The following is a 24,736-nucleotide window of genomic DNA, read 5'->3' as shown; positions in this document are numbered from 1 at the left end:
GACTGTTAGAAGTACTTTTTCTACTTCTCTGAAAAAAATGTTAGTCCTCCAGAATCATTTTGTTAGGATTGCAACATAATCACAGTCACACATCTCAGCTGCTCCTTTATTTCACAAACTACAGATTCTTACTATTTATGACATTAACATTTCTTGAACTTGCATTTTCATGTATAAGATACTCTTAGGTGAAGGAAATATTTCTGATCATTTCAACACCTTTAAAGTCAATTTACAGATTAATTCTTACTCAACTCATCAATCTTCACATCTTCATCCTCCCAAACTACTGACTAGCAGTAGTCCATTTTGGCGATTTCGGGGAACCAAATTATGTAATGACTTTTCCCACCTTACAAAGAAATGTCCCTCTATAAAATGTTTCAAAAGTTGCCTAAAAGAAAGTCTAATTGCTGTTTTTTAAGGTTTTTTTAATTTATGGATTACTGTTCACGTCTTTCTTGTTTTAACTGTTTTATCAAAATGTTTAGCTGTTTTCACTCATGGGGACTTGTAAAATTACCATTGCTTAGAAAATACCACAGGGGGATAATCCACTATCCCTGAACAAATGCAAGCATGCTTACTTTCACATGCACACACACACTCACACATGCACACACATGCCTATACAGATTCAATATAATTACATTTTTTTCTTTTGTTGTCTATCTCATGCATTTTATGTTTGTAATTTTGTAAAATTGTAATATATTATATAGGTGGAGGCTTCAAATAAGCCCAGTTTGCTTTTTGTCTCTTCCTGCACTGTGATATTTATTTATCTCTGTGATTTTTATTGTTTGAATTGTATGAATAAAAAATTGTAAAATTAGATTAAGACAGGGTAGTTGGCCAGTAACTCCCACTGATCCCATCGCTGAGGGCACGTGATTGAAGACGACTGACATGACCCCCTGAAACCAAAACAAACGAAAACCGTACATGCACTCAATGGAATTATGTCTTTTAATAAAAGCTGATGTCTTCCTACTAGTTTTGGTGGTCTAGATTAAAATGGGGTCCCTCTCGTCAACCTTTAAAAAAAATGCAGTCTTCCCATTATATAGTCAGGGTTTGCATTTGGGCATGTTTAGGATCCTCCAGATCCGCGGTTTGTGTGAGGCATTTAGGGATCCTCGGAACGTCCCAAGTTGTACGTGTCTTTCCTGCGGGCTTGCCCAGCCTTCCCATTCGAGTGCTTGTTTGGAAAAAATGTTGATAGATCGTTAGGAGTCACTGTTATCACATTTCATGTAATAAATTCATAGTCGTTATTTATACAATCAAATTGAATATAATATGACACTATTGCTGATATACATAGCATACATTAGTAACAACCAAGTTGAAGGTAACAACAAATAAGACACAAATACACAATAATACAAATTATAGATACGGATTTTGCAGTATGTTTGGCTTCAGTACTCACTCAATGTGTATATCCTTATTATTTATTATTTCCATTAGTTCGGAAAAGCTATTTCCGACAGCACCTGAAGGCAACATTCCACTTCTGTAGTTGGAGCAGCGAGTTTCCCCGCGGCCCCCCTTCTTCCTGCTCCGAGTGAAAACTGAGATTGTGAGAAAAGAGCAACGGGAGGAAACACCGTGGAGGGAGAAAAGTGGATGTATTAGCTAGTTTGCTACTTTAGAGACACCTTCCCCCCACTACTTTGGTATTCCGCCTGCGCAAATTTAAGCGCCAAAATGTGGCGATATCCCATTTGTGTTTTGTGCGCTGGGAAAACATCGTAAACCGAAACGTTCAACGACAGTCGGACCAAAGACTGTTAGCACAGCCCCGACGGGAGTTAGCCCGCTCCGGCTAACGTAGCCTGTCTGTGCTAGCAAGAGAGGACGAGAAAGAAGAAGAACGAAAAAAACAGGCTGGTGGAAAAGTGGGAACGGGTCAAAGTGGCGTTGCGGCGGAAAGTAACGAGTAATGTTGCCTCCCGGGATTAACTTCAGATACGGATGAGAAATAAGTTGGGGAACAGCGAGAACTACTGCGAGCCAGACGACCACTGCGATGTTGGGGTTGGTTCGCGGCTCTGGCAGCCCACCGGAGTCCCTGGGTTGGCCCCACTCGGTGCCGTGGAGGCTCGGGGGCTTCTTCTTCCTCCTGCTCCTGGAAGGGGCAGGCTGCCTCGCCAACCCGAGCAGCACTTCTGGCGTCGACAACAACCACAACCAGCAGCAGCCCAATGTCAACATATACATGAGTGTCGAGGAGGTGAAGAAGCTTTTGGGTAAGAAGGCCCGCGTGGACAGACAGCTGTCTTCAAACTTTGTTTTTATCTGTGTGTGTGTGTGTGTGTGTGTGTGTGTGTGTGTGTGTGTCCTCCACACATCTTCATTTGTTTTTCTTCTAAAACACGACTGAGCACTTAGAACATAGAATATTAGCACATAGAATGGAAAAAAGTTTCCCTCAATACTTTTGCAGACACTCTTAATATCCTGATATAACACTTTTTATAACATAACAGAGACAAATAACACAACTTTGTCTCTAAAAAGCCTCATGCTGTGGGTGTATGTGAGATTAACATTTGCCATATGTCATTACAGAAATAGTAGACAGTGGCTGTCAATATTAGCACAATTATAAAGATCAAGATGTAATACCTGATTAAAACCAGTAAAGGTAAGTGTGTGGCTTCTAAATCGCAGGAACTTTGATGTACAACCTTCCTTCACTCAAAAGGGCAAACGTTCCATCATTTAGGAAAACACTGGCTTGCAAGCAGCTTCCCAGCTGTTGTGTGGTTTAGCAGAGGGGCTCCATCAACAAAGGTATGCTGATGTGTCACCAGGACTTGTGGTGAAAAAGAAGGACTGGACCATTGCCATACCAGATAGGATGTTAGTGGGGTTTCAGTTTTAGCTGATGTGAAGGGAGCTGCAGGGAGCAAAGTGGTCCAGTTTGTTGATATTGGTGTTGGAGTCCATTAAGGTGCTGCAGATGATGCACCAAGTTGTGTTATGATTTTGCTTCCCCATATTAGGCATTAGTAATTGAGCTAGACTGTACACACAAAAGCTTGCGAGACCTGCGTAATAGACATAAATGTGCTGTGCAGTTTGACTTTTGAAAGACATGTTGGCTATAATGACGTCTGTGACTGTAAAAGAAGAGGAAGAGGAACAAAGGTTTAATGGTTGAGTCGGTTTATGGATTGGTCCTGAACAGTTCATTTGGGGTTTACTGAAGTTGTGTTGAAGGTGCAGTTTGTAACTAGTCGTTTACCGCCACCGGGTGCAACTTTTCCGGCTTACAACTGGGTAGAGGTGCTCATGCGCAGGGCCTTTTGTGGAGGGAGGACGCTGATGCTGCAGCTGCCATCATCCTCGTGGTGGCGTCAGCTTTTTTGCATTTAGTGTAATGCGGTCAGACTCGGCTACATTGTGTGTTCTGTCGACAAATCAATCTGGAGGAAGCATCAACGGTGCCCAGGTGAACATGAGTTTATGTCTCAATCTCTAGTTTCAAGTCTTCAATACAGTATGATGCTCATTTAGTTAATTATGGTCATTTAGAGTCAAACACAATAAAGCAGAGGATGCTTTAGAGTGGGCTGACTGTGACTGCGGTTACATGCATTCAAATTACTGGCTTAATCGGACTGAAATCGAATGATCCCGTTCATGTAACCACCTTTGTTCGAATAATTGCGGTCCGACTACGACCAGATTAACACCCCTGGATAACTCTGTCCGACTCAGTTGATAATTCGGACATCCGGGCATGTAAACGGTGAATCGGATTAGGAACTGGACTATGCGCCTTTGCGCATGCTTAAGATCCTGCCGCCCTCCTCCCTCCCTCTCATCCCTCCATCTTACAACTTCAACCTTTTCACATGAAAGTTCATTATAACCTTTTTGGTTCCTAAAAAACTATTGTTTTAGCATTCAGTTGTACTTAGTTCCACCCTCTCATGTCAGTTCTGGTTGCTAAGATGGCAATAGCCGAAATGCCAAACTTGGAGGCAGGCTTCAAAACGGAAGACCACAAACCAGCGGGTGAAACCGTGGTGCCTACAGGTTCACCAGGTTTTCCTGATTACTGTATTGATCCCCAAATTAGGATGCTTTCAAAAGTGTCCAGCTGCCACCAGCCCTGTATGCACACACGGTCTGATATACATGCCTACAACCTCTGTAGACAAAAAAAATTGTAATCTTCTAAAACTGTGAACCACAAAGAGCTTGTAAAGTAACAGGGTCTTGGGACGGCCACAACAAATATGGAATGGAGCAGTTATTCTTTTTATTAGTTACACCTGTACCTGATACGTCTAATTGCTTTCTTAATCCCATCAGCATCCAGTAACCATGCAACTCCCACGTTAGCTCCAGTCTGACCAAAAATACAAATTTGTTTTTGTCGCATCTTAGTTGACTACTCAATGTATAGTCATATGATATAGTCATTCCATTTGAATCAATTTTTAGTCATTGTTTCTTCTCTCAATTTGATCATTTCATTTTTTTAGTCGGGAGATGAAATATGATATTGAAAAGAAAGTATGTTGACAAATACATTTTGCCATCGTGTTTGTTGACAAAATGAACACTGATTCAGACCATTTTGCAGTTTCTTTAAATCCATCTTTAATTGCAAATATTCAGTAATGAAATGGTATTTAGTATCCCTCCCCAATAAAGCACAGACGTTATGAAGCCATGCTGCGGTCTCGCGATTCTTTTCAGCAGATGGACTCTGCGTTGAGGATTTCACTTTGATACCTTTCACAAACAACCTGACTCTCGAGGGGCTGCTGTGGAGCAGGAAAACGTCATGCCCCAATTGAAACAGACGCAGCGTGTTTGTCTATGAATGAACTGCAGGCAGCATCCCTGATTGTTTTTGCATGTGACCGCTGGGGAGGGAACAGTCTGACTCGAGAACCTAGCTCTCCGCATGCATTCCAACCCTCAGCTCCCCCATATCAGCTGCGTCTCGAGACCCGCGTCCTGGGTTTTGAATTGTGTCGCAGCTGCCGGCTCGAATTCAGTTACTCCAGCCATATTGAATCAGTTTCTGCTGTACGGCAGTTGAAAAATGTTAAAAGTGCCCACAAGGTATTGCTTGCACGGCAAATTTTCCAGACCCAGAGCGGAAGAACTGTTCCAGATTTGAATCAAAAGCTGCCCAGATCACACTTGCTCTTTTTAGACATAACGCCACCTCATTGATCAAACTGACATGTGTGTAGCATTATAGATTTCTCAAGCGTTATGAAGGTCCATGATGGTTGTAAGAGATAGCTAGAGAATCAGATCAGAAAGAAACGACATTTGAGTAGTAGGAATAGAGGGAATAAGGGGTATAATTCAGTCTGTAAAGCACCAGAAAAATGCCCATCACAATTTTCTAGACCACACGCTGACATATTTGGTCGGAGCAATAATCATACAGACAAAGATAATCAGTTTGCAATAATTTGAGACCGAGATAAAGGCATTTCTGCGGGAAAAATGACTTCAATGACCATCACACTTTGATTTTCTCTTCGTCAGCTAATCAACAAACTTTTTAAACCCAAGAGCCGCGCAGCAATGTTTACCATGAAGGTTTTACAACTTTTGAACCTTTTTATTAAAAAGATTGTTCAGATATGTATTAACTATTGCGAGAGAGACCCTAAACAGAAATGTAAGGCTCACACTACATTCATAAGGCCCATGACCCAAGCTATGACATCGACTACACAAGCTTCAATAGCTTCCTTTCTTTCTCTGTTTCCTGGCATCCTCACGATCCATGTGATCATTTTGAAAATGAGGATGAAGTAAAAATAAGATATATGTCCTTTCATTTGCTGTCTCCTATAATAATGGCCGTCTCTTTTTTTTTTCGAGTCCAGTTTTCCACGGTAAACCAGGCAGGCAACACATAACTCTGAGGAATTTTCTCCCGCTGGAAAGTAAGCACTGAGAGAGTCTGTTTTCTAGGTCTTGCATGGCATACTCGCTGTGTTCCCGGCGCTCACTGTAGTCGCGCTGGTCTTTTTCCAGTTGAAGCTACAACATAGCTGGACATAACAAGCAGTTCCCTGTTAGAATGCTTGCGGGAAAGAGGATCTACACTTGTTGGCAGATTCTAATCGGACAAACGCCACCTGGTATTACAACTACTTCACATGTAGTAATTTAAAAATCTTTTGTCGATCAGGGAAACATTCTAGCAAAGTTTATTCCACAGGCTCGACCAGTTAAATAGGTCAGAGTTTGGCTTAAATCTGGCTGAGCATGCGAAAACGGAAATACCCAGGTCTAAAAGATATGAACTAAAATCGTTGGCGTATTGTAAAGAGCCATGTGCATGCCTCCTTCTCTCCTCTTGCTTCTCCAAAGAGCTGAAAGAAAAGCAGCGGCTTTGAAAAAGAGCCTGTGAACAGTGAGGAGTGATTGGCAGCAGCATTCATTTCCTTCATGCCACTCTCCAAGGATCTTTCTGTTGAATAGGGAAGCCCCCGCTTTCACATCTTTTGTCTGAGAGCAGCAGCTCTCAGACAAAAGATGGGTGGTTGCCTTACAGGAGCTTCTGTAAAGCAAGCACACATCTTATAAATTGCTACCCTCGTGTTAAAACGTGTAAAAACTGAGGGTTTTTTGTATGTCCGCGTGACGTCAAATGCCGTTCTAGCGTAATTCTATTGAGACCTTTGTTATGCTGGAGTTACATTGATTTAATTTAGCTGTTGTGGAGAGGAAGCTATATTTGGAGCGGTCAATGTTGAAGCCAGGTATTTTTCAACCCCTGTAATTCCGTCACGAAACACACCTTTCTAAACTATATTATAAAAAAAAGTAAAACAAAATATTTGACCTCGGTCACAACCATCCAGAAATAGCTGGGCGAGATGGTGTGCGTGAGACCTCTGAAATGACCCGTTAGTTTGCCTCAAACCACAAATCATTTTTCTCTTTCAGTAAACCAGCTGATATTTGTTGAGTAAACAAAGGAGCCCCTTTAAGCAACAAATAGCCATCAACGAGGTGCCTATAAAAGGGGCAGCGGCAGACAGTCTTCTGCTCAGATTCTTTTCCCCTCCTTCATCCTCGCCTGCCCTCGGGGCACCGCATTGAAATAAAAGAAGGAAACTGATGTATGGTGTCTTTTGAAGCGAATCAAAAGAGAAACCGCAGAGATATTGTGACTTAATGTGTGTTTTTGCTCTCCAGCTGAAAGGTGCTCTCAAATGTGAATATGTTTGCGGCCGGCACAGGCTTTCGTCGGGATGTTTGGTTGTGCTTCCCAGGAACATACTGCATAATGATATTCTGCACGATGGGTGCGCCTTCCTTGTCATTTTTGCACTTTGATGTCAACGCTTTTCTTCAATTGCAGGAGGTGCGTTGGATTTCTGTTGGGACATGCACGAGAGCTCATCTGTGCCCAAAATCTCTCTTGAAAAAGAAAGGTGTGCGGCTTCCAGTTAAAAAAAAGCCTCAGTTGCAAGGTTCCGTCCAAATGTTGCGCAGATTTCAACCAAACGTTCCAGATATTCAGCAAAAGTGAATTCATTTGTGTTTTTTCCATCCACAACTTATGTCAGTGTAGACCACAGTGACTGTCGAAGCGTTCTTCAGATTCAGGCAGATCAGGGTTTCCCACAGAGTTAGATTCTATCCATGTTGGGAATAAATTGGCTTTCGATATTTCTTAAAACTGTCGCCATGTATGGGAATGAACCTTGTGGGCAAAATTTGTCACTAGAAGTCCCGTCGGTCCACCAAGGGGTGAGCGCAGTGCAGTAGTCCGTGGGGTCCAGCCCACTTCAGTAAGATTCAAATGCTTTCCACACCTCAAGAGTTACTAGAGGACAACTCCGATGACGTAGTTAGTCTTAGTCCAACCACGCAGACTTTGTTTCCAAGAAGAAGAGTTAAAGAACAACAGACTCAAGTGCCCTACATCAAGAGTAAACTGCCACATGGGCTGACATGTCTCAGCCGGATTCCTCGTGTTTAAGTGGATGTTTTAGTGCTGCAACTAACGATTATTTTAATAATCGATCAATTAGTTGATTATTTTTTCAATTAATCGCATAAAAAAACTAATAATTTGAAAGCCTTAATTTGCAACCCTTTATTACAAAAACCGAACCGACTGCAAATTCAGTGCAAAAAAATATTAACAATATAGAATTTATAAAAAAAATAAAGAAATACAAATCAGAAAACTTAATAGGATTTGTTTGAACGTCAGAACTTGTTCTATCCATTCACAGACGCTCACACACATGCACACACACTCACAGACACACACTCACAGAGATGCACATTCACAAACTCACAGATGTACACACTCAGAACTTGGAGAACAAGAGATGATATTCCAGAAGTAACAACTCAATGTATCAACGGATAATTTACGGACTGCACTTTACCGAAACAAAGGTCGTTAATTAGATATTGAACTACAAATCCCAGCAGCACTTCCTCTGCATGAAGCCACATTATATCAGACTGTTGAACGCAGGTCTGCGTTCTGCACCTCACAGGAGATATTTACGCGTTGCTTCTCTTGAAGCCTCCGCAGTATTTAAAAACGAAGACGTTATCTAACCCAACAGCGCGGCTCAAACACGGAGAATGAACGACTAGCTAGCAAGCTAACGACAACGGTTAGCTAGCTGTTAAGTTGATATACACGCAACGCGACTATGCAGTGACATACGAGAGGCTGCCCACTAACCTCCTGGACCTGCGCGCTCCGCTCCACTCAACTGGTTTTTGTTCAATACTCAAACATCTCCGCGACTTATTGAGTGGCGTAATAATCGCGCGACACAACGAATCGATCATGAAATTCGTTGCCAACTTTTTAAATCGATTTTTATCGATTTCATCGATTCGTTGTTGCAGCCCTAGGATGTTTTTAAAAGCAAAGGGTTGCAACAGGAGACCGGTTTTAATGTTGAAACGCAACTTGCAAGTCTAAATCGGCACTTAAAGCCCCGCCCTTTTCTGGATTTGGTTTGAATAGGTCGCCGTTTGTACGATACTCGCTTCCCAGTCGTTCATCATCGGTTTGAATACGATCTGTCGCGGACATCTTTGTTTGAATGATTGGCAGTAAGCTGTATTGTGTTTTGTTCACATGGGTACTGTAGTTTTTATTTTTTACTCATCTGGTGGCGATAATTCTTCCTAAATAAAGACGGGAGCAGTAATAATACCAATCAATCCATAGAGATTTCAACACCGGGCTACTTCAGGCGATCTCAGTGTCCTCGCTTTTCTGGTGTGTGAGTGATATCTTAGACCTTGAGATCTTTCCAACATTAATCCCCCTCTTGCTTGATTCATGCCGGTCAATATGTTTGGAGCCTCCAGTTGATAGAGTTTCCCTCGATTTTCTCCTTCCATGGTTAAATGTCGCCAGTATCCTCTCAGCGAGAGGCTGGAGGGAGTGTTTATCTCCTGAGCACTCAGGGATGAAGGCTTTGGGAGGTATGGTGTCGACTGTGCGCACAAGAGGGTCTTTGTTGTATCCGTCCTGGACCGTACCACCTGGCCACTGTCCTCTTTTGTTCTCTTTCAAAACGTCAGCAACGCGATCCACAGATTCGCAAGAGAACACTGCACGCCGACCTGTAAACTTTAGGGAGCCCCGAAAAGGATAAGACAAACTAAGATGCTGCTTTAAGTTACAATTTTGCATTGACATCCGTATGTGAAAAGAACAACTTGTATTTATTGTATGTTTTTTTTGTTTTTGTTTATTAATGTCAGGTTCAATACCTGGACTAGGTATCACCCGACTCCCAGGAGCAAAAATGTGGGAGGTGGGACGTTATAGTAATCCTGTCTCCTCTCCCTTAGCCATAAGAGGTGTCAAAGTGCCTTTGAGCAAAGCACTTACATGAGGACTGATTGTACTTGGCAGCTTTATTGTGTTCGTACTCCAGGAATGTCATGAGGGTGCTATGTGGAAAGAGCAGTTGATTAGTTTTGTGTTGAATCCCCATCAAACACAAAAAGATGATCACCTGAGTATCCTCTATGTCTGTTATATTTGGACTTGGAAAAAAAGTGGTCGAAGAGTAGTATATTTTTAAAGGCTGATATAATAATTATAATAGTTTGAGGCAGAATAAAAAAGTGGTAGCCAAATAAAGTGAAGTGCTGCGTTGTATATAAGAGAGAGAAGTTGTATACGGAATATCGCTCGTCTGCTTCTCAAACTATACAATAAATATCGAAAATGTAATTTAAGTAAGCATGACATGTAGGAGATATGTTCTCTTCCTGGTTCTCGTTGCACTTGTGCTTTCCTACTTGGCCCGTGCGCAGATGCTGTCACATGCTGTAAAAGATTTCAAAAGCTCTGGGTAAACCGGCGAGAAAAAGGCCACCGTTGTCCTGACTAGCAAAAACCAGCAGCGCTACCTGGGATTAAGTCGCCCCTTGATATATGATGTAATTTCATCATATTATCCAATAAACAATGTTGGTTGTTATGGCTGCGTGTCACCGCGGGACAAATGACACATCGGTGAAGCCTAGTTTTATACAAACATCGTTGTACATGTCAAAATGTGCTCACTGATTGAGCGGCTTACTGACCTGTTATTTAGAAAAAGAATGAAAAATGGTGTCCACTGAGGTGACGATGAGATGATGAATGAGTACAGTAATCATTTATGTGAAAATGTCACAGATTTAGTTTGGTTTATTTCTCCACGTTTGGTGTCATTTATTTTTTAAACAGAGCATCAAAAATGTAAAAAATAGAGATTCATTACTGTAAACATGAAGTTTGATTTTCCCTCTCACTGTTATTTCATTGTGCTCAAGTGTGTGTGCAAGTGATGGTGTGTGTTCTGCCCCGGCCATTGTTAATCTCTTGACACCCGCATGGATAACTGGAAATGTCATGCAGGAAATAATCCCTCAAAAACACAACGCGCTGCCAAGTCGTGGCGCTGGAATCCAGAATGATGTTATTTTCCATCAGCGTTTTAACGGGCGGCCGTGCGTTTCCGTGGCAGCGAGCGCCGCGGCTAGCACCTCGTAGGCTGTGAAAACGCTAACCAGTGAGAATCTTGTGTACATGCACTCCTCCTGCCAACGCTCTCCCCATTCCAGAGAGTAGTGAGTGCAAGTCAGTGATGAAACGGCAGCGCATGATTCTGCTTCCCTAACTTCAGGAACCACCAGTCCCCCAGTCCTCAGTCTGCGTACAATGACGGGGCCCCTGTTGCCATTCACTCCTGTTCCTGTTTTGAAGTCACTGCAGTTTGGTGGGGGAAAGAAAGGGGTTTCTCTTTAGGGCTGTGGGAGGTACGAAAGTGAGCCAGACTCTCGCTGGTCCTCTTTGGACCTTTTATGCCTGGTTGCATAGTTTAATTGGTATCAAAGCAGTGCGGCCACATGTTGAGACGGAGCCGAGCATGAGAAAGGCAATTATTCCCCAGGACTCGACTGTGTGGTCGTGTGCACACATCTGTCTCCTCTAGAGCCCACATATGTACACATGAGACCTGGAGGAGTCGTTTGTGTTCTGGACAAAATATTAGCGTCGCCGCATTTTCCAAATTCTAATTGTCCCGCTGCGTTTTTAAGGCTGTTGACGTGTATAAATGAAATTATTTTACTCACACAGATTATAGCATGTGTAAGTATCACCCGACTCCGCAGTTTACCTCTGGTGGACTGCGCTAGCAAACTGTGTCCCCTTTAACTCGGGGTCCACTTACGAGCTTCTTCTGAGGACTTTCACCCCTTGGTGCTCATTAGCAGACGTTTGTATTTGGTCACAGAGATTTGAATGAAATTTGCTGAACTGAGTCTGACACTGAGAACCGATGGAGCTCATCTATTAAAGCTTCTGAGACTCCTGACACCATGATAAGATGTGGTTGGGTGAAAGCTCTGGGAAAATCTTTGTTTGTGTGTTTTTCTTTACATGTATAGACTTTGCGTTTATCTTTTTTTGAGTAAAGATGTCCAAGGAGCTGTAATAAATGTAAAGGACAGCCAGCTGTCTGTCTCTGTGGGCCTGGTCGGATACTAGTTTATGTAACACCCGTCCTCTCTCAGAGTTGGTAAATGCCTGAGAATGTTTTTAATTGAGCCAATGTGAGAAAGGTCTTTGAGCCGCAGCTCTGAGGTAGCCCGAGGGTATCGGGGGAGCCTGGGCACATTCTTACCCTCTCTTTAAACTGGATACTCACAGATTGATAGACAGACCCCACTCACACACTAACACTTTCAAGGACTGATAGCACTGCCCCGGGGCAGGGTTGGGGGAATTTACCATCATACATTAGACTCGCGTGTTTTTTCTTATGCAGCAGTGAGGAGAGAAAAAAACAACAACCCTTGTTTATACTCAACTTAACTGAAAGTCTGAATAGTTGAACAATCCGGGTGTTGTTTGAAAGTCCAATTTTTATCTTAGGCATTCCAATCCCTTCCTCTTAACCCTTTGCCTGCCCAATTGTGCTTCCTGGGTTAGAAAATTGCAGTCATATTTGAATGTTCTCGCACTTCAACGTTTTGAAGTTTTTCACTTTGGGCACTTAGAGGTCTCAAGTACTAACAGATGTGGTTAGTCCATCTCCTTTATTGTGGGGAACCCCCCCAGCCCACCCTAATCCAAGCTGGCAGTGTGAGTGGATATTTTACCATTTTCCTCAGTCTGCGTCTAAATCTACCTCTGTTTCCTAGTGGGAGTTTTTTCTTTCTTCTTCTTCTTCCTCTGGATTTCCACAATATTTCTCATAAGATACACTGTTATGCCCTCTTCCCTCACACAGGCCTTGACGCAGAGCTTTACTATGTGCGAGACGATGTGGTGAATCACTATGCTCTCTCCTTCACCCTGCCGGTGCCCAGTGAGACCAACAGCCTTCACTTCTCATGGCATTCCAAGACAAAGGTAAGCTTCAGACTCGCCAGTCATTTAAGAACCTCTTTAATATACGCTCCATTTGTACGCATTGCAAGGCGGACCGTTTTTGCGTTGACAACTTTCGTTCGTTCCCGTGTTTGTAGGTCGACTACCGGCTTGGCTTCCTCATGGAGAACCCCGTTGCCATGAACCAGCCACGGAGCAACATCTCCACCCAGGGGGAGGTGCCCCGTGTTCCCTCTGGTTTGTCAAACATCTCACATTTTGTTCCATCACACGCTCATAGGGATTCCACATGCTTCAAACTTAGCATACTTTTCCAAATGGTGTCAGGAAAATCCATACTTCTCTCACTGCGTCAATCAGAATTATTGGAAAATGCTCTTGAGTTTTCATTGAAAATCAGTAACGCTTCATGTCAGGTTTCATGCTCTATTCAAGAAGTACTTTGCCATTTTGGTACGATTGATACCTCTCTCTGTTCAGGCTGGGCTATATTAAACGTTTCACAAACAATTTTATATAATCATTCATTGTGAAATAGTTTTTAGCTGCACAAATGGCTCATTTGTGTGACAGCGTGGGCTTGTCTATCATCGACAGCTTTAGAAAGCACATTTACTCAATAAATAACCAGGATAGCAAGGCTTATCTTCTTTTCTTCTTAATCTGCTGCATTATATATATATATATATATATATATATATATATATATATATATATATATATATATATATATATATATATATATATATATATATATATATATATATATATATATATAATTTCAGCATACACCACATAATGAAATGAATGGGAGGATGGGTATTTTTGCTGCAACACCTGGTTTGGTTTTCATGCAGGTTATTTCTTGGCTAGAAACCGCAACTCACTGGAGTCTTTGCTGGTTGCATGGTGACTGCTTAGAGCCAAAACAATGGTCCGGTCCGGTATATCACCCTCGGCAAAATGAAAATTTACACATTGTTTTTGTACGGATTTGAAGTGTAGTGTGTATTATTGAGCTTCAGGGTTGCTGGTTAAATATTAGCGTGATTCCAAAATGTTGAACTTTGTCTTTTAACTTTTTCCTTCACGACTTATATGGACCTGTACTTGCATAGCGCTTTTCTAGTCTTCCGACCACTCAAAGTGCTTTAACACTACATGACATCATTCACCCATTCACACACTGAGGGGAGGAGCCCCCATGAAAGGTGCCACATCAGTTTATTCAACTCCGTAGGCGCAGCTACGGGAGCAATTTAGGGTTAAGTGTCTTGCTTAAGGACACATCGACAGGGGGTAGCGGCGCCGGTGATCGAACCACCGACCCTCTGATTGAAAGACAATCCCTGCTCACCACTAAGCCACAGTTGCTAAATTACATTTAGTTTAGTGAGCAGCTCCATAGATGAGTGTAAGTCCATCCTTTTCTCAATGTCTGACTAAACTGTAACATGATGTTAGGGGTGTAAACAACATTGTTACAATTGCACAATTCTGCCCAACTTAAACAACACAAGTCAAGTCCTTCAGCGATCTCACACAGCTCCGACTTGTGATTGCTAATGTACATCAAAACCATACATCACGCACTGCAGGAGACCACGTTTCTCTAAATGTTTTTTTCGTGTATGTGTGTGTGTTTGTGTGTGTGTCTCTCTACAGTCTTCAGAGTGGACCTCTTCTGCTCCGGCAAGGTGGATGGAGAGGCTGTTTTAACAGTGCAGCTAAATCTGACCATCCACGGCAACAACTACACAGTGCTCAACTTCAAGAGGAGGAAAATGTGCTATAAAAGTAAGTCGCTTTGAATAGTCGGCAAATAGGGTGGTGCAGCCTTCCTGAGTGCTTTTTTTCTCTTCTTCCATTCAGTGTCATTGCATTACCTGTAGACTGTTTTCACAGCAGACATCTTTACATGTCATAGCAATGAAGCACAGGTGCAATTAATCACAGTAACGATGGCTGTGCGTCGTTAACATGATTTGTAATGGGTTAACCTATCAGAAAGGGACACTTACTGTTTTGATACTTGGATAAAATATCTACTTATTCCACATAGAGTGTGTGTGTGTGTGTGTGTGTGTGAGTGTGAGACAGAGTTTTCTTATTTCTTGGATTGCATCCGGGGTGTCGCAGCAGAGGACAAATGGTGACATGCGCTTGCTGTTTTTTTTTACCGCTCCCTGAGCTCACTTGACTGATAGTCATTTTTAAATACAGGAACCCAGAAGCCTAAACCTAAAAAAGCTATTTCAGGTTTGTGTCCCTGGGCCTCCTCAGTTTGAGAGGTTGTCCTTTCCTGTAAACTGGAAACCATCAGAGTTAAGAATACTGCAAGACTCAAGTCTCTCGACTGCTTTTTATCTTGCACTCTCTTGTATTTAGTTTGTACCACCTATTAGTTTGCGGACCAAGAACTATTAGACGAAGAAGAGGTTTGTTTAATGTTAATGACACTCCAATAACATTTATGTAATTGATGATTCATCTGCTCTATTCTAAGTCATTCACCTCTAGAAGGACGAGAGTTTTGGATTTAGCTTTTACTGACTAAAGAAGCAGAAAAAACGAACGCTGGATCATCACTACTTCTGAGACGGCCATTTAGCCTTTTGGTGGTTTTCATGTCCCTTTTAAGGCTCCTGCATTTTTTCTTTCCATATCAATTTAAAACGCCACGGACCACATTTACAGCGTTACTGTTAAGTCGTGTGCAAAAATGACTTCTTGCACTTTGCGGCTGCTTCTTAATGTGGCATCGGCCCGACTTATCTTGGGACTACGTGCATGTCTCTAAATTTTTTGGATACATCAGAAGATATTGACAGTGAAAATGTATCAGTGGATTTTTGGTTTCATACATAATCTATGTTTGTTACTTTTAAATGTTACAAACTGCGCAGAATATTACAGGTGTGTGTGAATAACGTCTGCCAAACAGTTGTCAGTAGAATTGATGTAATAATTCTCCTTCCTCCTCCTTCTATGAACAGGAATAGATGACCCAAAGAGTCCCATTCCTCTCAACAATAACACTCTCCCACGGCCCAACAGTAAGTAATCTCACCCCAACATCATGCTCTGCTTATCTCTGTGTATCATCCCCTCGTATTGTCAATCATCTGCGGCATCAGCCTCATAACATAGTAGCTGCACTAGTATGGAGAAGTCTAGTGCAGTAATGCACTAAGTCAAAACCTTTAATAACCAAGGCGTATGATGTCAGGGTTCATTCTAATACTGAAGTGCACTCTGCCAGCCCCCAGCCCCTTTTGGAGTGGCTGTCCTCTTTCAGTGGGATTTATTCAGGCTCTTTGTGAGCTCACTGCCCCAGTAACAAAGTGCCATTAGAGGGTTGTCTCCCTTTTGCTTGGGTAGGCCCAAGGAACCTGGGGCCCTCAGAGGCTTTTAGAGAGGTGATGAGAAAACCCTCTCAGACACTGGATCCCGGGGCCAGCTTCTTCTATTCCAGGCCTCCATTAACCCTAAGTGGAGCCCCTCAGTTCTCTTACAGTTTCACTTACTCGTGCCTTTATCTCATATTTTTGCTACTGCCATTGAAGCTTCAGCTTTAATGAGGGTGGTATTATCGCCCCACTCCCCCAGTTTCCCTTATGCCATGTCTGATTGTTAATGTAAGGCTTGCTTTTATCAGTAGACGGTGTGACCACCCCCACCACCTCCACCCAGGTGTTCTACATAAGTGTGAGCGTCTGCTGCATTGTCATCTTCCTGGTGGCCATCATCCTGGCCATCCTGCACCTGCACAGCATGAAGAGGGTGGAGATGGAGGACAGGTTAGTTTCTTTTGTTCGGCCTGCTACCAGACAGAACATGGTTCTTTTGTTATGTGTATCAGCGAAGCAGCAGACACTCGTTGTACCGGAGCTGATGAAAACGAGCACACGGCACCACAGATGTACAGCCAAGCTATGTCCGTCACTCGTGGAAGTTATGTTGGCTGTTTATGGCCCAATAAAAACAGGTCATCTCCACGGAGAGAATTATATCAAGTTGAAACCTGCACTCCAGTGTGTTCTTGTTTTTCACTTCCTGTAATCTCCAATCCAGATGGCTGCGCAGGTTATCACATATCGATGTCAGCTATTGGTAAATAAAAAATTGTACAAAGATAGTTTTCTTGCATTCTGCAGAGGTCTGTTTAAATTTAGTCTTGGTAACATTGTTTGGCCAAAGTGATCACATTTTTTTTATTTGATCACATTTGCACAAAAGGATCCTTGTGTTGTACGAAATTATTCTGTACATGTGTCAATTTAGAGCCTTCTTTAAAAAAATAAATACTCTGGTTTCTAATTAGCATGAGGCCAATTGTTAGAATCATCATTTGAGGACGTTTTTAAAGCAGAACTGCTCAGAATTTGCTTGTTTTAGTTCTTTTGTAGAGATTAGTTGTTGTGAAATGTTTACACTGACTAAAACTCGGTGTAACTGTTGCTCATTGGACCTGATCACTCTTCAATACCCATTAGTGTAGAGGTTGTAAAAAGTCAAATGGAATATGGTCATCATATCTAATCTGACTTTTGATAAAAACACACTTTAATCATTATGTAAACTGGGAAGATGTTCAATTACATTTCACAAAAATGAAACAATATCTCTCAAATCACAAGGTTAAGTTGAAATGATGGGGCATTCACTTGTTCTAACTACGCATTGCATTTTATTTTTTAAACGAACCTATTTTCACATGTTTGTTAATATAACAAGGCCAATCCAACATTTACAAAGACTTGAGCACGTACGTTTAATAAGGTTATAACCAGGAACTGCTGTTGATTGTACAGTGATTTACATATAACAAAGATGTTCAGCTCTGTTGGTGCATCCTCATTTAGTGACTTCAGCTTGTAGTTCCAAACACCTTACGGAGGACTTTACTCACTAATTTAGAAATAATTTACCAACTGCTGGTGCAACCAAGTCCTGGAGCGTCTGGGTAACGGCTCTTTGCTCCTCTTCCCTGTGTGTCTTTCAGTGTGAGTGACAGCGGCAGCTCGCAGGGCCTGTCTCAGCCGTCCACCCAGACCACGCAGTACCTGAGAGCCGACACGCCAAACAACGCCGCCCCTGTCACCAGTAAGATATGTCACTCCCCCTCTCACCGCAACAGCCAAAGGCAACCAAGTAGCAAGATGCAGCATCAGTTCACACTTCAGGCCAAACACATTTTTGCAAGGGTGATTATATGTCCATGATGGCACCGAGAGGAGCTTAAGCACATCCAGCCGGACTCGGTCTCTTCTAACACTGGCATGTGGATGCTTTTCCAAATGCAGTAATCGACTGCGAGTGACCCAGTTAGGTTAACTGGTGTCATACGGTTGTAATGAAGAACCCTGCGGTGATGCTCTCCGTCTTCTTGTTACTACTACCCCTTGTGACTCGTTACAGTCTGAGCAATGTGTTGATGTTCTCGCTGTGTGCTTTGCATCAGGCCAGCTGTTCGGCAGATAGAGAAGCACAAGCGGCCCTTTTTATATTGGAATTGATGTAAATTTAGAACACGGTGGGAAACACAGACATAGAGTAACAAAGTTATCGCAAAGTCTAAACCTGAGAACTGTTGGGATTTCAGCTCATTTCCTCCAGCGGAGTCCTTTGTTGGCTATTGTGGTGTTAGGTGGCAGAGTATGATTACTCACACAGTCCTCTGTTCTCTTGGCCGGCACCCACTGTAATTATGGGTAAGTCTGTCATGTATTAGTGAGTGGAAATAACATGGCATGCTTTGCAATATAAACATCAAACTGATCAATTTTCTGTTTGTCATGTGAACTTGACCTTTTATTTATTGTGATTACAGTACAAATGACAGAGCCATAAAATGAGACCGAGAGTTGCCATGATTAAAGCATCGCCACGGTTACCACGACAGACCTAGAATTAATATAAGATTCAGAGTTTCCCCTGTAGAGCATATTCACCCACGTGACCACAACACGCTTTGGCGGCCATGTTGGGGTCCATGCACGGCATTGTTTTGCTGTGTTTTATGCCGCTACATGGGCAAAAAAACACTGGCTACATGGGAACAGCACTTAGTACGGCCAGCCAAACAGTCACTGCTGGTCCCCCTAAATAAGCGCTGGAAGCGGATCATACAAATCATAGTATGAACCCAGACACGGGGTGCTTGATGCAGAAATAGTTGTTAATGTCCCATGGTCGATCGTGGAAATGACCGGGCTATGTGATGGTAACAGGACCGCCGCGTTTCCATCGCAACAGGTTGCGAAAAAGCAAAAAGCGAGTTAAAACCACATAAAGTGTTGAGTGAGTAAAATCAGGCAAAAAAGCGTTGCGCTTTTGGTGTGAATACGGCATACACCTGCAGACTGTACGCCTTGAAACTTTCCTGTGTGTAAAAACTTGTCTCCAGTATGCAAGATCCATTGCAAAATCCATTGCCTCCACTAGCAGCAGGCTAACTAAGTGGACCCCAAGATGGCGCGATTGAGATGCTGACGTCACGTGAATATGCTCTATAGGTTTACAGCTTCGAGGACCTCGACGACTTTACAGAGGTTGGCTTTTGGCAAAACGGCAAAATTCAGCGAGTCACGCATTCGCAGCATAACCATTGGGGCAGAACTCTGTGCGCGATACAGAGAGCAGAGGAGAGAAGATGTGTTTACGCTCTCCCACGTAGAGACAGAAATGACAAGCTGTCTTGTAGATCCGATCAATAAAATACGGCCGTTTAGTTTGTTTAATAACAGAACAAGGTGTAGACCTGTTCTATAAGAAAGAGAACCTTAAATGACGTCTTGTGATCTGGCGCTATAGAGAAAATTACAGGAGGGCGGGGGATTTCTTCAGGGGGAAGCCCCGCCCCCCAAATATAATGGTAAGGGAAACACTGAGATTTGACTTTTTGACAAATACTTCAGAGGGCTGTTTTCACTTTCACTCAATTTCACTTGTCTGTTTAACCTTTACCTGGCCACAATACACCTCGTACTTGTTTCACATTGTAACCCAATTACATATGTGGACTGTTCATGTCTATTGTGTGCTGGCAATAAACCGATAGTCTTTATAAAGGAATACATCTCGGAAAACATGCCTATTCCCTTTCCACTTCTTGAGTTGGTTCAATATAATGCTGCACCCCCACAGCGAGCAACACGGTAACAGGCGATAAGTCCTTCCCAAAGGTCGCCGGTGACATAAAGCTACAGACTGACGCCTGCCACTTGTTGCTGTGTGATGAGCTACAAATTAAAGCTTAGCTGGTCTCACCTTTTTTTCCAGCGCTTCAAATGCTGTCAGCTAGTTTACCAGTGCTATTTAAAGACATAACTACGCCAATGAGCGTTTGACAACGTTGCTGTCATAGCTTAGGCAATTTGTTGCTGTGTCACTCGTTGTGGGCAATCCATACAAAAACCAAAGGGAACAACAACAATTTGCCTTTTGGCGGGGTGTTATGTGCTGGACTATTTCTTGGCAGGAAGCAGAAACTGAAAAGCTATAATGAGCCATCCTCTTACACCAACACATCAAAATGAATTTACAAACAGAAAGAATAAATAAATGTGTTTAATATTAAAGTCCTAATCTACATTTACAGCCCAGTCACTCTGCTACAGTCTTGGAGAGCTCCATCTTCTTCGGGTTGTTGCAAGATTTTGCCTTGACTCTTTCAAAGTTTTTCTACAACACAATGGTAGGAACAAAGTATGTCAGTGAGATCCTCGGGTTATTTTCCATCCATAGACGGGCTGCTGTTCACGCAATATATGTAGGGATACGTCTGTACTCGCCCTATAAACTAATTATGAGATTTGTCTTGATCTCATGGCCACATTGATCTTTATGGTTTATTTTTGAAACCACTAGAAAAGCACATGAGCCATTTCTTTTTGTCTCTGGTTGTCAGAATACGATCCTTTGTTGCCCTCTTGTGGATACAAACCCACATCTCACCTGCTGTGCGCTTTGTTTGTCCCTTATGTCTTTGCTTTTTGTGATTATCAGAGCCATCGTTCACCCATTTTATGACTTCTTTTTTTTTTATTACTCAATACCTATTTTTATTTCTCTACTTGGCATGCATGCCCAGTTTGATTTTATGTTTTGTGCTTCAACTGACGATGTACAACCACGACTTAGGTGAGTTATCCCATTAAATCACTTCTTTTCTCTCACTCTCTCCCCGACCTCCACTCCCTCCCCCTCTCCCCTCGTCACCAGACAATCACCCGGGTTCTGCGCCCATACTCCAGCTTGCTGCCACCTCCTTCCAAAACCCTGGTGCTCCCCCTCATGAAACCAAAAGTAAGTTCCAATGAAGCCGCAGAGACAACTTCACACTCGGAACTATCGAACAATCTATTTCGTCATCACATGCAGCGTAGTAATGGGCAAAAACACTTTAATCTTGGATATATTTTGGCCATAGTTTTCTGAACTCAACACCGCTTGGATGAATTCTGTACACGACTGCATTTCTGTCGGGAGCAGTAGGGATGGGTATTGTTTGGGTTTTTATTGATACCGGTGCTAAACCGATACTTTTAAAATGCTACTGGTGCCTAAACCGATACTTTTTTATTGTCAAGGCTATTTTTTATTTCATCAAATTGAATAATATATTAACTGTTTAAAGTATACAATGAATAAATACATACGAACACTTCAAACTACAGCTTGAAACTTTAACTTTAAACTATACATATTTATATATATTTAAAAAACAAACACAAGCGTCAGGTGGCCTGATAGGGAGCGTGTGCAACAGAACTTCACTCTGAAACTGTTGGATTCTACAAACTCTGCTGCTTTACTGGACTAGTCATCGTAGTTAATATGTACTGGAGAGCTTTACTGGACTACACAACATCATTATTATATATACTGGGAGAGCTTTGTTCCAACAAGCCGAGGACGGTGAGCAAAAGCTCCTGCACTCATGTTGTCTTCACAGCGATCACTCTGTGAGCGTGCTGCGTGTGCACGCTCGTAGCTCCGCCCCCTTGAGCCCCGCTGCGTGACATGAGGGACGGAGCAGTGACTGAGCTCTGATCCGCGCTATTTTGATAAAGTATCGATACTAAAAATATGCAAAATCTTCTCGTTTTTACCGTACGGGTATCGCGCTACCGTTTTTAGTATTGGTATACCGATTACAGAGAAGTGTAAAAAAAAAAAAGAGTATTTAAATTTGCTCAGGCACCGAAATGAAGCACCGAAATCTGCGTTGTCGCGGTCCGGTAGGTACCGGACGGCAAATTGTCAACATGTGTGATAAATGATTCATTGTTCTAGCCTCCAAAATTACGCTCTACGCTCTGAGTACTCGTGAATGGCTTATTTTATTTTTTCCCTATTTTCAAATATTTTATAGCCTAACCATTTAATTGTCGTAAACGTAATCAATGAATGAATAGACGATGAAAATAGTTGCTACAGTTCTTCAAAAATCTAAAATGAAAGACATACTGTATTTAATTTGTCGTGGATGAGTCTCATTGTGGAAGAAAAAGCAGCTACTGTGTTCACATCTTGTATTCTAATGCGTTTAGTGTAGCTCAGACAAAACTCTTCCACTCCTTTTGGAGACCTTATTACCTCTACATTATGACTCACTCCAGGTAAGGTGCACGAGTAACCAATGAAACACTACTATTCATACATACATACGCTGACACAACGTGAATTAACTTAGCATCAACCAATCGTATACATTCAAACAGACCCTGTGTCAAGTGTTAATAGACATGATTAAAATAAGTATTCTTAAGTTAGTATGCAGACAAAAACAGCTATACCATAAAGCTATACCATAAAGATAATTATAAAGCACTACCTCTTATCGACAGGGATTAAGTAACGTGCAAGTACGTCAACATTAATTCAAATTTTTTAAAGTAACAATGCTATAAAGTAGCATTAAAATGAAACTACGTGAGTACTTTATAGTTCTAATTCACTAAATTTTAGAGGCACATTGTCCATTTTACTTCAGTACATTTATAATTACTTTGCACATTTGAGATTAACACAAAATATACATAAACTATATTATTATCGGTCAGGCTACCGAGTATTGTATTTTGATGCTAATACTTATGTTCTTTTTCTTGAGTCTGACTTTGATTGCAGGACGTTACTTCTGTATCAGTATGTTTACACTGTAGTTTTACTCCTTTTACACAAGTAAAACATCTGAATACATCCTCCAATATGGGGAAGGGAAAACAGCACAAGTCATTCTTTGGACCACCGTCTCTGGCTGTTGTCATGCCGACCACTTCAGGCTCTTGCTGCGTTACTTTTCACGTGAATGGGGAGTAGCTTTGCTGGAAAATATAAGCACTGCACAGAATATCCAAACACTATCAAAAAAAAATGCGACAGATTGTACTGTTCCCCATATTTGTTTCTGTCGCAGTATTAATTTTCATACTGTTTTAAAATGTTCTCATGCAAAGGTCCGGTACATCACAAAGATGTCTAACTTGCGCTATGATTTAGTCCCATGTGTATTGAAGTAGCTAGCAAAATCAAATAAAAAAATAAAAAAAATAATATCTGAACAATATTTATTATCAGTTTTCAAATTTAACTGGATGAATGATGGAGAGTCTAATAAAAAATACAAATTCTTCTCTCTATAATTTAAATAAGCGCTGGATTTAGCGATGGAAAAAAATTACTGAAAGGTTTTGAACAAGAAAAATCTTAAAAGTACAACATTTTACAAATTTAAATGTTACTTAATTGTCTTTGCTTTGTAGCTTTAAATACAGTTCGTGTCTCGTGATGCCAACCAAAAAAGCCAGGATATTATATTATTCTCTTATCAACTGTGTGTGATGGACTATATCTGTCATTAAACCACTTGTTTCAGCTGTATAGTATCTGTTTACATTATTGTTAGACAGTAAATTAATGTTAGGATTCTTATCATATTAGCTCTTAGATTCTTTTAATATTGTCTGAACACAGGAGATATACTAGTTTTGAACTGCCTTTAAGAAGAATGAACATAGATGACTCTGGTTAAGACTTTGGTTAAAGTCTCTGGTCTCGCTGTCCACGTTTCTCTTTTGGAGGATGGCATGTGAAGTAACTTCTCTCACTCGCGAACTCTATCGACTGTTCCGCCTCTCGTCCGTCCCTCACTCAAGCCGCGACGCTGACCTGAATACGCATATTTGATTGGCCGAGTAGCATCATGTGATGTGATTTGCATGCATGTGATTGGTCAGTGCGTTTCCTGGTCTGCTAAATGAGTGCTGTAAAGGCTGGAAAAGCTGCACCGGGTAAAATATTAGCGCTCTGTCAACTTTTAATAATTCTCAACTATCAATCGGTCGTAGGTCAGGGTCCGAATACAACGACGTCGGGGTCCCGATCCGGCCCGCCTGTTCGTGACCCGTGCTTTAGTCCCTTCACTGTCATTCTGTTGAAAGTGCGTGTTTCTATTATTTTAACCTCTAGGGGGCAGCATTGACTTGTACTGTGTTTACACTCGCTATCTAGTTACAGTGGAGATTTAACCTTTTCATCAAAGTAACTTTTAACTTGCGTTGAAACATTTTCATCTTTTAAAATAGGGTAGAATCTGTTTTTAACATGCATTTATTTATTTATAAAAGCCTTGGATTGACTTGAAGGTACTGAACCCTGCAGGCTTCATTAGTGCATTCATCAAACCCTTCGTAATTAGAAAAATAAAATATGATTTCTTCAAAACATAGGTATGTATTTGTTCGTCGTTTCCATTAAGGTAGCTTTTTTAAGATGCGGTGCTTCATAGCGCTATTTTTCACGTAATTCACACATTTTTAATACTTCTGCCAGTTTTGGAGG

At 41.8% G+C, this 24,736-nt stretch overlaps 1 protein-coding gene across 3 annotated transcripts in view; it reads left to right on the top strand.

The window, feature by feature from the left end:
• Positions 1-1,583: 1,583 nt before the first annotated feature.
• The window catches only part of ryk (receptor like tyrosine kinase), a 38,231-nt gene continuing 15,078 nt past the window's right edge, over positions 1,584-24,736 (top strand). The window contains exons 1-8 of one of the 3 annotated variants that reach the window (XM_068591672.1): positions 1,584-2,255; positions 12,786-12,907; positions 13,024-13,123; positions 14,552-14,683; positions 15,883-15,942; positions 16,548-16,686; positions 17,892-17,992; positions 21,113-21,196. In XM_068591672.1, the coding sequence (XP_068447773.1) occupies positions 2,036-2,255; positions 12,786-12,907; positions 13,024-13,123; positions 14,552-14,683; positions 15,883-15,942; positions 16,548-16,686; positions 17,892-17,992; positions 21,113-21,196 (958 nt within the window). In that variant the 5' untranslated portion in view covers positions 1,584-2,035. Of the gene's footprint in view, positions 2,256-12,785; positions 12,908-13,023; positions 13,124-14,551; positions 14,684-15,882; positions 15,943-16,544; positions 16,687-17,891; positions 17,993-21,112; positions 21,197-24,736 lie in introns of all 3 variants that reach the window. The other 2 variants (XM_068591671.1, XM_068591673.1) reach the window with 2 other exon arrangements.

This window comes from Clinocottus analis, unplaced genomic scaffold (genome assembly GCF_023055335.1).
Source record: "Clinocottus analis isolate CAN_PGR_092001 unplaced genomic scaffold, fCliAna1.0.p SCAF_25, whole genome shotgun sequence".
Classification (NCBI taxonomy): domain Eukaryota; kingdom Metazoa; phylum Chordata; class Actinopteri; order Perciformes; family Cottidae; genus Clinocottus; species Clinocottus analis.
This window is presented reverse-complemented; position numbering and strand designations above follow the sequence as displayed.